Source organism: Ammospiza nelsoni, chromosome 3, assembly GCF_027579445.1.
Source record: "Ammospiza nelsoni isolate bAmmNel1 chromosome 3, bAmmNel1.pri, whole genome shotgun sequence".
Classification (NCBI taxonomy): domain Eukaryota; kingdom Metazoa; phylum Chordata; class Aves; order Passeriformes; family Passerellidae; genus Ammospiza; species Ammospiza nelsoni.
The window spans coordinates 30604369-30618777 of record NC_080635.1 but is presented as its reverse complement, the minus strand read 5'-3'; the positions used below and the strand labels follow the sequence as shown (position 1 = coordinate 30618777).

At 36.7% G+C, this 14409-nt stretch overlaps 1 protein-coding gene across 1 annotated transcript in view; it reads right to left on the bottom strand.

Moving 5' to 3' along the window:
• Positions 1 to 14409, bottom strand: part of KIF6 (kinesin family member 6) — a 156796-nt gene that overhangs the window by 9491 nt on the left and 132896 nt on the right. Inside the window, exons 17-19 of the mRNA XM_059467441.1 lie at positions 6462 to 6543; positions 5360 to 5495; positions 3781 to 3872 (exon numbers count right to left, since the gene is read on the bottom strand). Coding sequence (XP_059323424.1) covers positions 3781 to 3872; positions 5360 to 5495; positions 6462 to 6543 — 310 coding nt within the window. The remainder of the gene's footprint in view (positions 1 to 3780; positions 3873 to 5359; positions 5496 to 6461; positions 6544 to 14409) is intronic.

Genomic DNA, 14409 nt, shown 5'->3' with positions numbered 1-14409 from the left:
TTGATGATGTTATTCCCAGATTATGTTTTTATCATTATGTAACGCTGCAGAAAATTGGCATGAATAAAAAATGATTAGACAGAAAATGCTGTAAAATATGTAAACATTGACTTTGTTTCATGCAACATTAATATAGGGGCTAACTGTTGCAATCCAGGACAGTAATTGTTAAAAAATCTGATTCTCAGAGTCATCAGACAACATGAAGATTTATTTGAAAATGGTTCCAAGGGAATTTAAAGTGCCAGGAACACTTTGAATAAGAAACAGAACAGCCGAGGAGTCTGAGGTTGAACATACTGTGGGGCTCTCTGGAATAGGACAAATGAGATGCAGTAAAAGGAAATGAGTGAGGTTAAGAAAGATTTGACTGAGATGAAAAGGAATGCATCCATTCTAGGAGGAGGAAAAAAATCCAAAATTTTTATAAGATTTTAATAACTATCTAAAATTTATATGATTCAAAGGGAATACAAGAACCGTTCAACACTACTGAAACAAAATGTTCAGTGAGAGAAGCAATTTGAATAGACAAGGATCTGATAAATTCTTTAAATGAAAGCCATTGTGGGAGAGACTGTATGAGGAAGAACAAAAGGCTGTGTTTGAATTCTGAATGTGTGGAGCACATAAGGAATCCTGAGCCCGATGTGTATTTTCAGACTTCTTGCAGACTTGACAGGAATCCATTAAGAGACATAAACATATATACAGTGTGAGTTCAGGCAGCACCACAGCTTTTAGATCTCACTGACTGAGGCAGAAATGGTCACTATTCAACTCTTTTATTAACATAGACCCATTTCAACACTTTAACAATTCAGCCATTTTTTCAACTGAAAAAAGAGACATATTTGGCCATGGATCAAGTGCCTTTTAGGCGTGTGTATCCTTCTTAAGCCTCAAAAGGATTACCAGCCTCCCTTCTCTGTTATTTTAGTTATAAATTAACTTAGTATAAAATAAAATTTGAGCCTTCCCAAGGCTTAATTTTCTCTGGAAACATGACATATTAGGTGTGTCACACAATAACAATGCATACAAGTCATGCACTAGAACGTGATCAAAAGACCTTGTTCAAACACACAAAGATTAGGAATACACCTGTGTCCTTTGCATGATGAGTTATATAAATTATTATTGCTAGCCTGAAGATTGTATCTACATCCATTCCCATTCAGGAGTTTGTCTGAATGGTTTTACTGCATGCTTACTCTGTCAATAGCAGTCTTAGAATTTAGCGTACATAGTTTTAGATCTTATACTTATTGAACACACCTGTTAACTGAATTCCATCTTGGAAACAGGTTTTATTTACACCACATTATATCAAACATAATTTATGTCAGCTTTTGCTTTGGTGGCTTGTTATTCTGCTGGGTGAAGACAGCAATATCATTCCAAAGAGAGATGGCTGATTTTTAAACAGGTTAGAAAAAAAGAGCCATTTGTGTCTCAGGAAAATAAGTGCCTGTAGCCTGGATTCATTCTACACAATTATGGGAAGTGGTAAGTAAAGTTGCTGTGACAACTGGGGCCAAAGAAATCCTTGGGAAATAAATATTCTACTATTTTATTCTTTTAAAGTCTGAAATTTGAAACCATTACTCTAAAATGTTATTGACTTGGGTAGGGGAAAAAGTAAATTTTCATGCACAGTGGGAGGTTAAGCCTGTAGCTCCTGCCTCAGAAAAATCAGAAATAGTGTTTCTACTTCCATATACATGCCACTAGAAATGTACCTTAGTAAAATATGTTTAAACAGCCTAACATAAAATAATATCAACTTTCTAGAACTACAGGAAGGAAAGAGTGCTTGATTTTTAAAATCATTGCAAGAATATTGATAGAGATGGGAAAATAAAACTACATTCATCCCAACTCCCTCTACAATTTTAGTTCCAGAAGATAAATATTCTGTGTCTGTGATATTTATGCAAGGATCATCCAGTCAGCCTCAGTCAATATGCCCATTACTTAGACACAGAGAAAACGTTCACTGTAAAGAACATCTGCTTTTTGCAGGGAATCGTGGAGCAGTACAGGACTCTGAAGTAAACTTGGCAGCTGAAAGCAACCATGCACCTTTCTCTATTCTAGTCAAAATGCCAGATGGACTTTCCTTAGACTTGTCCTCCAGTAATAAACATGAACACTAAAGGCATTTGATAGAAAAGCTTAAAAAGACATAAAGAAATCAGTTATGCAATTTTGTTTCTGAGCCAGGGTAGGGAAAGGAGGATTCACCACTGCTGGAGGCCAGTTCCCCACTGCACTAGAAAGTGCCTAGGCATTACCATATGCTCTTTTTAGTTCAAGAATTTTTAATTAGAATGTGAAAGGCATTGCTCTCCTGAGCAATGCATCAGCACACCAACTGAAACTTGTTGTTCCCAAGATCAATGGGGCAGAGGGGTTGTGCAAGAGATGCTTAGTTCAAAGAACAGTGTAGAGAGTGACAGTCATGGATAAATTCCTTAAATGAAAGTCATTGTGGCTTTCATAAGTACATAAGTACAGGTGAACCAGACCCTGAATTCCTTCCTTCTGTCTAGTCAATTAACTACTTCTTAAAGAAATTTGTGAAGATATTTACACAAATTGCTTGAGCTAATTTGGCTGAATTTGTGCTAAACTGGACCAAAAATGCTCTCATGTTCTGGTCTGTGAGCTTTTCTCTGGGACAAGTAACCTTCAGCCTTAGACCAGAGATGAACAGCACAGATTAGGCCTAAAACCATTTGCAAAGTGATTAATGCCTAAGTCTTGAGAGGACACTGGAAAAGAACCAAAACAAAGTACAGAAGACTAGAGTTGATTTTCATCAGTTTGAGAGATCTGAAAATGTCTTGTCAGAAAACTTTAGAGGACTATGTCTATCATTTTCTATACTGATTACGGAGCATTTACTATGGATACATGAGAGTGTTAAATAAAACTTTGAAGTTATTTTACAGTTTTAAGAAAACAGTAAAACATCATTTATGCAGATGACTGTCATAAAAATGTAGGTAAAGCCACTCATCAGAGGAATGTTAATTGCATAACAAGGAGGAGAGGCAGAAAAAGAAAGCAAGAGAAAGGTAGGGAGGGAAAGAGGAAGAGGGAGGGAGAAAGAAGGAAGGGGAGAGAACACCTCCATTTATTGTCCTTGAATATGGAAACCTGCACAGTCAGGTATGTGGTTTCTTGCACACTACTTTCCCTGATGGTTATGAAAAACCTATTACTACAAATTTAAGTTAGAGGTTTTAAAATCAGAGGTGACTGTTGATGAAACAACTAAGATGATTACATTTTTCTCCTGTATATGACACATCCTCATCTTACAATATCAAATATAATATCATTGTGGAATAATATGCTGCATAAATGTAGTACTATGACATTTTTCAGGAGCAAGTCTATCTAGGATATGTATGAAATAATTTTTAAATCTTTTTTGTTTTGAAGTCCCCTGCATACATCCCAAAGGAGATAGTCTCCTCATTCACTAACCTGACTGCTAACAGGCCTACCTTTTTTAGCTGTTGTGGGGCCCCTATAGAAAAGTTTCCAAGGTTCCAAGACAAACATGTCAAAAGAACTGAGGTCCTACCTTCAATAGGACTTCCAAATAACTGAATAATAAAATTTCATTTTTTACACAATTGTTTCTGCTGCAACTGAAAATACAGTGTTTCAGTGTGGTATTTGCAAAAGCATTCTGGACAACTTCACTTTTATTAAAAGTGCATTTTTTTCCCATGTAAGGAAGGAAAAGAAAAATAAACAATTTACCTGATAGGTGATAGGTGCTGTGAGGATCTGATAAGCTGCGGATAAACAGGATGGGCAGTATTTGGTGAGGCAACCATCTCTGGCTTTTCCTCCTGGATTTAGATTGAAAAACAAAATTATCAGGCTAAGATTTTTTTAAAGTGCTTCATATTGGCCTATAAATTTCAGCAATAACAAGGTAAGCAATGACTCATTCAGAAAACACAGAGCCTGAATCACACAGTATTTTCTCCACTTGCAAAAACACTTCTGAACAAAGAGAAAAGTTTTTAGGGTTGGTTCAAGTATTTTTAAGATCAAGTTACAGGTTTTTAATATGTTACAGCATATGTTCACTGATTTCAGTTTCTTAGGGAGCTCAGATGTATAGATAGGTCAAGATCTAAGAAATCAATCCCAATTATGCTTTCCAGTTCTCTAATCTTCTATTGTTGAATCATGAGAGGTTGAACTGTGGAACTCTCCTTTTAAGGGATGGAGAAAAATGTGCTGCTGTATATTCAAGAATATTACTTGCAGTGCTTTGAAAAGCCTAAATATTTAGACAGGAGGGTGACTAAAACGTCATCTTCTTTGCCACCTGTATGGTTAGGGATTTTAACTGGAAAAGTATTTGGTCAGGATAACTTGCAATTAGGCTGCTTAGATGGCAATGTATGGATAACTAAGTTCCCAGTGTTAAGTTCTGCATTTATTTTAGGCCGTTTTCTTAAAAATATGGTTTAAATCTATACTCATGAGAATTAACCAAATATAAGCTAAAACTTTCTTTCTTTATAACAACTTTTCCTCAAGGAGTAAATCTTCTCTTCCAGTTAATAATAAATGATATGGGATGGACTGCACTCAGCATTCTTTTTCACGAGGCTGATGTACGTTTCATGGCCAAGCTTTGCTGTGAGGTGCTGTGTCACTACTCGAAGCCATTAAAAAAGTGTCAGAAGGGGAGCACCAGAAAGCTAGGTTGTTTCAGTAGAGTGTAGTTTTCAGACTGATTGTGTTATGAACTTCCAATACACTGGTTAAAATGACAGGTCTTTAGTTCATTTTTACACAAGTCATTGCATTAGTGCACTCTGTGCTTTAACACTGGTGGACTTCAGCTAGAGAGTGAGGAAACACTGTGATGGGAGCTGATGGGAAGCTGGAAAGTTACTGGAGTCTTTGCAAGCAAAGGAAGCTAAAAAGAAACTATATTTGCTGCAAAAAATGCTGATGAAATTATAAAAACTATTTTTGCTAGAAGTAAAAAAGATTATTTTTTGCAATCTGATAATATTCTTTCAGAGTTGTTACCACTTTGGGCCCATACTTCCCTACTAGTCAAGTTGTTTGGGAGAACATCAAAAAGAAAATAGAGCAGGAAAAAAATGGGTTTGTTTGATCTTTTTTTTTAGCTTCGCACAAGTATAATTCACATTACCTTTCTCCAACTCACTTTGGCATAAGTACAGGTGAACCAGACCCTGAATTCCTTCCTTCATACTCCTTTCTGTCTAGTCAATTAACAACTTCTTAAAGAAATTATTGAAGATGTTATATTTACATGAAAATGGAAGAAATACAAATTATTTCATACCTGGAATTTTTTTGCCTCTTCAGACCACCAGACTTCAAAGTCTTTTTGCACCTTCATCTTCACTTTTTCCATAAGAAGCTGCAGGTGCTCAATCTCTACCTTCAGTCCTTTGAAACGACTGTACACTGTTTTATAGCTAATATGACAAGAAGAAAGTGTATTACAGATTTTCCAACATATATCTGAACAAAGGTAAATCCTAGCTAGAACTGTTAGAGATTTAAACTATAAAATAATGTATAATAATCAGAGATCCAGAGGACACAGACAGATGGTAGAAGGAAACATCTCATATTTTACAAAAGCTTCACAGGACAGTAAGTGCAAGAAACTTATTCCACAAACCCTTTATTTCATAAAGAAGTTAGTGAAATTCAAGTGGGATCAACATTGATTAACAGGTAAAATATGGGTTCAATCAACTATGGAAATTATTTCTTTTGAATTCTCAACATGTTACCATTAATAAATAACTGGTATCTGGGATCCAGATAGGAGCTGAGACTGGTTCCCCTGTCAGATGGAAACTTCATTACCCTCTTGGCTATTAGACACTCGGAGATTTACCAGGAATATGAAAGAGCCAGAAGTTTCCTCAGAGATTGTGAATAACAAATGCTAGCAAAATACTTCATACTGATATCCTTCTATCTATTTTTTTTAATCCTCCTGCCAAGGATTGGTTAACCAATGTGTAATCTGCATATTATTTACACTTAGTGAGTTCTGTATAACCTAAAGGCTTTCTTTAGGTCGAGAAAGGCAGGACTTTTCTGAATCAACCCAAAAGGCTCACAATACATTTGGATTCAAACAACAAGTTGAAAACACTAATCCTCAGGGAGGACATTAAGCTGTTTTTATTTATTTTTAACCTTTAGCTCAAGCATAAATTTTAGCTCTCCCATCTACTGTGGCATCTGACAGACAAACCAACAGCATATACACAAATTTAGAACTATTAGTGAACCACAAAGCTGATATTTTTAAAATGTCAGAGAAAACCCTGAGGGTAACTGTGTGCGTAGAATTGTAATTGGAATATACTATCAGTATAATTTATCTTCTCAAGGATGGTAGAAATCTGAGGCAAAAGTAGTACCTTTTTTTTTCTTCTTCAATTTGCATTCGAAGATTCTCTTCCACTGGATCAAACATTGGTTCTTCAGAAGGATTTAAAACAGCTACAGGGTAAATCAGATTTTAGCAATGACTATATGGTGTCCAAAGAAGCAACTTCTGATTAGAATAAAAACTAGCTTTTAAGAGGCAGTTAATGAAATTGGGGTGATTAACCACTTCTCTCTTCTGGAAATGCTTCTTCAAATTCCCTATTTAGGCCTTACTTAGTAGAGGACATAATCAATAAATAGTAATTTGAATCAAATTGCTTATAACTGGGTTTTTTCATCATTAAAGATTGGAACAATAATTTTAGCTATAAATAAAAACAAGTTAAACATCCATATTTGGCATAAAACACTATCAAATGTGTTCAACCACTTTTTGCAATGGTTTTGGCAACAAAAAAAGGACCAGAAGCTGTTGCAAAAAGAAGAGACATCAGTAGCTCTTGAAAGAGAAATTTGGAAAGCAATAAATTAGTATATGTAAGGAAAATATCCTTATATATGTGAGAAAATATTTTATATATATATATATATACTTATATTCGTATATATAAGGAAAATATCCCTTTATATCCTATGTGAGAAAATTTTCAAGGTAAAGGATAACTAAGGAAATACCTCAAGAGTAGCCTAAGTTAGCAGCTTATGATTTCCCTATCCTGTAACAGAGGTAGTTAACATGCAATACACAATATGCTTATTCTGAGAGATTGTGAAACAGTCTTTCCATCACGGTTTATATGTTCAGTGGTGAAAGGAAATGTAAAGTTACCTACTAATGTTACAACTGTTTCTGTTTCTGGGATGAATGAGAAGAGGTTTACATTCCTAAGAAAATATGTTTGACCTTTTTAACTCAAGGAAAATTTTTAAAAACCAAAAGATTTGCTGTACAATACACACAAGTTTCCACCCCAACTCTTATTTCTGCAAAGAAAATAAATCCTATGTCAGTCTGTCACAAGGCCTGAGGAGCGCACCCTCTCTTCAAGGAGAGGAATTCTGTCTGGAACAAGAGGGCAGCAGTGACCCCTCTCTGCCTGTCAGCACACCTGCTGAAACCATTAATCTTTTGTAGTAGCACCCTACAGCTTAATACAGATGATGTTGAAAAGCATTTTATTTCATTACTTAGCTAAAGTATGTTAATACAGACAGCCAAGGTGGGCAAAGCCCATGCATGAGTCTCATTTCATACATTGAAAGGTCTTGCTGTGTGTGATTACAAAGAAGGATAGGGTGAATACATTTGTGGTGGGGAAAGTACCCTTAAAAGATGAACGGCTTGAAATGTTAAAGTGAACAAACGAGACAAAAGGTGGAGGAGATGATACAACAGTGACATTGTGTAAGTTATACCTGAACTTAACAGATAACACAAAGGTCATCATAACCGTGCCAGAACCTTTAAGGAAAGGAGCAAACCTTTCCATGATTACAAGGGATGAGGATTTTCTGATTTCTCACATATCATCCCCAGGAGAAGGCATAATGTGGGAAAGCACAGCTGCGGATGGAACTGGTGGGGGGACTCTCATTGCAGAGCTCCTGAGGCTTCATGCTTTTCTGAACTTCATGAACACACAGCAGCCAGGCTTGAGGGAAATGTGCTCTTGTGGAACAAACTGAAATGATTTAGGGAGTTACTGGCTCTCAAGTGAGCCATGCTCACAGACCATGTGAAAATCCTTGTACTGTTTACATGAATATTCCAGCCAGACCTAGTGTGAGCCAATTTCAGGTTAAAGGGGACTCTCCTGAGCACGCTGAGGTGCATCTGTCCTATTTGCACAACCTGTGACTGTGACTGAATTCAGGAGGCAGCAGCTCTAGCAGCTTATAATGAAGGGAAATTACACAGGGTGGAAGAAAGTAACATCTTAAAATGATAATGCTGTTTCTGAAGTGAGGACTTCCCTACATGAAAACATCATCAAATTCTGCTGTTGTTACAGAGTGATACAAGCCAGAGTATAGCTTTCCTTCCTTGGTTTATTAGGACATCTAGTACTTGGAAAAATACTTTTATATTAGCTCTGAAAGCTCAGCCAAACTTAGGCAAAATTTTGTCACTTGTATATAAAAACAGCAAAAGAATTGTTTTCTTTCTGCTGGTTACATGCTGCAGATGGGATTTTTTGGTTGCATGTTACCTTCAGAAATAATAATGAAGCCTTTTGTATGAGATGAAAACCTTTATCATAAACAGGATGCAGCATCCTCACCCATGAATGCAAGTCTGCCCATTACCCCTAGCTGGTGATGAAAGGCAGAAGCACAGCTGTAGACAAGGTGAGCAGCAGAGTTTTGTGAATGGAAAGAGATCAGTATACTGCAGGCTGGTGTGGCCCCAGCAGCAGAAATAACATCAGATAAATGGCTAAAACTTACATATCCCTGTGCACATCACTGAGCTTGGCTCACAAAAGCAGAAGAGATCTGATCACAGTGTCAGGTGAAGTCCTGTAGTAAGTCAAGTCCAGGGCATGCCTGCCAGGGCGCTGCTTTGTAAGTTCTCCAGTGTCTTTTCCCAAGCTGTTGTAATGTCCATTTCAGTTTCTTGTCATGTCTGCTCATTGCAGCAATATGTTTGTGAACTGAACAACATTCTGCTCTAAAGACTAGACCTTTGGAAAATACCTACTGTAATATATACAAGGGATCATGGCTCTTTCCTGATGTTACAAGCAAAAAGACACCTAAAGTCTGGTGGATGGTATTTCAACATTTATGTTTCCTGCTACTTCTGCCTTCTCCTCATTCACTGCTATTTCTGTTCTCCCTTCTCCTCCTCTTTACCTTTCCTGATGAATCCCTGCAGTGGCCTCTTTCTGCCCCATGGCCTCTGCTGCCTCACACCCCTCTCCTCTTACCAGTCCAGGCAATTTCAGCTACAGCTGAAGAAAGGAAGCTAAGGCAGAGGTTACTGGCTCACTGTATCTCATATCTAATGTTAGCATTTTTCAGTACATAGGCTCAGTCATTTTATAATAATGTTAGGGGGACACAGAATGAATAGACTGTAAAACATAAAAAGCATACTATTTACTCACAAATTCAATTTAGACACCTAAGAAAAAAATTCTTTTGGCTACAGCTTTTTTTCCTCTAAAGAGTTTATTGTATATATCTACCTTCCCATGCAGAAACAGAAAATATACATTAACCACACATATACCAAGTACACTGAGGTTATGAAGCACTGAAAAATCGTGACATCAGCTTTGCCCACATGCACGAAAAAATTTGCAATACATTAAAAGATGTAGTAGACGTGCTACTGCTAAAATATTAACTATCAAATATAATTTCTGCAACTGCACAGAACACAAAGTGGTATCTGCTTTGTTCAGTGAGGATTGACTTTTAATTCATTGTTTGACAGTTTGTCATATGAAACTCAGCTGCACAGTTTAGATCTAGGCTTTTAGTGCATCAGCTGAGATGATTTCGTTCAGTTGGAGTGTAATACCACATGCACTTTTCATGCCCCAGTGACTTCTCCTGGGCAACGAATGCAGTTGCTGCAATTTAATCCTGGATAATGCAGCCCCAGGTTTCAGGGGTGCAGGGAGGTATGACATGCATGCTTAGGAAGACATTTGGTCTGTGTACACTAGGAGCATCTGTTGGCATCCAGTTCTGTACAACAGAACTATTTTGGCAGCAGTCAGCAATGTACTGATAAAGAATACTAGTTTCTTTACATTAACATAATAGCACATAGAGCTGAGTGGCAAAAATTATGAATCCTAAGTCATGAAGCCTTTTTTAAGAATACTGAGTCCTAAGATGTAAAGAAGAGACTGGCAGTGCTACACTTGGTAGGCAAATAGCTGGCAAATTTGATGTTTACTTTAAGACTAACTGTTTTTGCTTCATCTTCATATTCAACCCATTTGGTGAAGTGAGCACAGGATACAACTGATACCAGCTGCCCACATAGAGATGAAGGTGAGCTCTGCATGAGGTGACAGTTCATACGATAAGAGTTTGTAATTTTTGGGGCTTTTTTTCCCATAAAGAAGACTTTAAGAGGCATTTTAAAATATAATTATTTTATTCTAATGAAATGGCCCCATTTTGTAGTACAGGAAATAGTAAATTTTACAGCACATTCCACATGATCAAATCACAAAGTACCAGAGAGAAATTGTAGCACCTGCTAACTGGATCTATTATGGACAGTTTCATCTATTATGGACTATTTCAAAGCCATGTGGAAAGCATGGATGAAACACACTATTTCTAGAATGATACCAAGTGTTATCACCGTAGTTTACTGCAAACTGGCAACAATCTGAAATTCTCTGGCAGATTCTTTTCTACAGTCAGAAAATTTTGCAAGAAACTCTCTGTGACCTTGAACTTTATACTCTCTGGGGTGCTCATATATTTCTCAACCTAAGTGTGTCCTGGAAGTCAAACTCCTAGGGATTTATTGTCTTGTGCCTCAAATAACATTGTGTCTTGCCCTCCAGCTGTACTTTTGCAGTCAAATATTTTCATTTTTTTCACTGGATAGTCTTGTGTTTATCTGCTTTAATTTATAGTCACTTGAAGTAACCAAATTTAGAATTTACTTTAGTATCCCATTAATATATTTACTGCATTATTTATCAGCTTTGCAGCTTTTGGCAAACTCAAGCATTAGTACTTTCAAAATGGAACATATGTTGTAAGTGGATGTTTTTTTAGAAGGAATATCTGTCTATCATTATTCAGGATCATCTTACAAGTAATTCTCCTCTTTTTCTTTATATTTCCCCAGGGCCATGTCAGCCTATGTTTGTCACTGGGCACTATTTGTGTACCTTATACAAAAGCAAAGATGAGTAGGCATAATGTAACTCAGGAGAAGATTAAAATATCCAAATGTCTGGATGAGTTTATATTGTGGGTTTAGAGCAATTGACTTAACCTTAATGTAATAGATTTTTAAAATTTTCAGCCAGTTTGCCATAGAACACACTGAAACACACTGTCCTGTTTTCAACATTTTAAAAGTTAATGGATGTGCAAAGGATTAAGGATGTGTATTTTGTTGATTTTGATAACTGAATTTAGTAAAAGGGTCCATTGGTATGCTGCTTTTTTTGGTTTTTGTTTGTTTTGTTGGTTTTTTGGTAACATTGCATTGCTTACTGTTTTACTGGCTTAATACTGGCTCAAACTAGCTTCCAATGTACACCTGGCAAGCAGAACTATTTTCCCCATCTCAATGAGCTGTTTTTCCTAAATAGTCACACTTTAATTCCCTGAAGTTTCTTCTTTGAAGCTAGTAATCTATATTTTTCTTCCTGAAAATACATGGCATACAAAACAGGAGGTGTTACCTTCATGTCAGCTGCACTTAAGGCATACAAGCTTCTAAAACCATCATGGCTAAAAATTCCCTGTTGCTTTCCAAATATACAATTAAAGTAAACTAGGGGGAAAAAAACCCAAACAAAAACAATAAAGCAGCTTGAAGTTTAATATGTTCCATACATGCCAGTTAATTTAGTGAAGAAGTAACATAGCTGGGTCTTAGCCAGGAACCCCCCTACTTTTTACCATTTGATTACATGTGAATCCTGTTGCATCATTTATCTTGTTCATAATATTAGATTAAATCATACCTGATATGTTTGAATGATCTTTCTCTGCCTCCCAAGAAGGGGTGTGATTTGTCATCCATAAGCTTTGAAGTTTTGTAAACATTAATTTCTACAAAATCCAAGAGCTTTCATGGAAAAAAAATCTCTCTTTTCTAAGCTTTGTCATGAGACATTAGGAATACTCCACCACCAATATCCAGACTGCAGTTCAATAAGCAGCATAACTTTTGTAAAATAATGCCTACTCAAGAGAAGGATTTGACTGAGAATAATATAGCACAACTTTCCTAAGAATAAGACACACCTAAAGGTGCTAAAGGTGCAGTCACAATGAGTGTCACAGATTACTGGGCATGAACAACATACACAGGCATGGGCAGCAAAGTCTGTGCTTGCAGATCACATTTAGGAATGCAATGCACATAGCAACTGTGGGATTAATTCAATAGGCTCAGTGTTTTCTAAAAGTAAAGGGGTGTTTTACCTGCATTCTGCATTGAACTGTTTGTAAACCTAGAACTGTACTGTGGTTGTCAGTACTAATGCTTGTGACAATGCACAGAAGCATTTATTCTGGATGGTATGCTAAATTTATAGCAATGTCATTTGAAAGAATATTGAGGAAAAATAAGCATACATGCTTATCCTTAACTGCTTCTGTTTCAGCTGTGTATAGGTATAGATGAATGGGGCCATGATAGGGCCATGAAACTGAGGTTTTGAGCTTGATTCACGAAGTGAATACTAACCAAACAAATGTATATGGCTGTACAAGTCTGAACAACTTTATCTTTCTGCTACTTTCATCTGCAAGAGAGTGGAGGAGATGGAAAGTGAAAGGAAAGACATCATTATTGGTGAAATCATTACATTATGAGCATGAGGTTGCACTATAGATTATTTAGTTTAACTCTTGGCTCAAATAAAACAAAAGATGTTGGGCTGAAGCTCCTCTATCATGGATCTGATTTTTTTTCAATGCAAATAGCAAAGAGATGTGCTAAGACCCCACCTCAGTTAAGTGTAGAATAAAGACAAAAGTACTAGAGAAAGTTTAGTTTCGACTCTCCCACATGGCTACTCCACTAAAACAGCTTCCTAAATGCTTTTTTACATGTTGGTATGATGTATGAATTTTCCAGAAAATTTCTGAAACTAAAACTATAGGATTTAATGTCACCAGGAATGTCATTCTTTAAGAAGATTCATTTTGATGTTGTTCTGTGTTCTGGTATGTGTATTAGACTAGGGCCATGTGCAACTTGGGCAGTTGTAGGGACCAGATTATGGTTTTGGGACCCCTTATCCCTACTGGCCACACCCCTGTCCCATAGAGAGTGCCATGCTTTTGCTGCCTCTCCATGCACTAAGCATACTTTTGCTGCTTCTCCCATGTTCTGGCTGCAGAACAGCTGGGCTGTCTGTGCTGTGCTACCAGCTCAAGAAGGAACAAGAAATACAGGGGTATTTAAGGAGTTCTCATAGCTCAGTTCTTTCCTATGACCTGCGAAGGAAAGGACACTGGGCTTGAAGTTCTGGTAGCTGTTGGCTGAATTAGAGTGTAGTGTGTACTGAGAAGAGACAATCTTGATATTTCCAGAAGCAATTACAACTTAACCAAAAGATTCTTATCTGGACAAGTTGTATCCAACCTCTGCACATTTGTAGGATATTATTAGCTACTTGTTCCAAGTAATTATTTATTTTGATCTCAAATATGCAAACATTTTTCAGCAAAGAAGGAATGAATTAATTTGCTCTAGCTATGTCAGCAAAAAATAAATGGCAGAAGTTTTTTACCAGACCTGCAGGTTGTTCTGAAATGCTGGATATCACACTCGCCATGCTATTTCATTGTTCACCCCTTGTCCTATCCTTTACATAATCAGCTAGATAGAAATTTCTACTCTAGTTCTGACCTTGAAAAACTCACATAAATACAGATGTAAAAGAGCTCAATTTGTTGTTTACAGTTCATTGGGTTACAGATTCTTTTATTACAGAGAGCTTTCATGGAGAAAACCTTGACTGAAACAAAACTAGTCAAGCTGCCCAACACACCTACTGGACATGGCCAGAAGAAAGAAACCTACAGAACTTTAAACACTGTATTACTCTTAGTTAAATTTTTTACCAGCTTTTTAGAGCCAAAAGATAGATGTACTCAAAGATATACTGAAGATAAGCAAACAAACTTAGGCCTAGAATCTGTAGTCTGTGTGCATAGAACCAGATTTATTTTTTGTTCACTCTACCTCAAGTCCTGTTTTAGAATCATAGAATCATTCTGGTTGGAAGGGACCTTGGAAGCCTGTGTGGT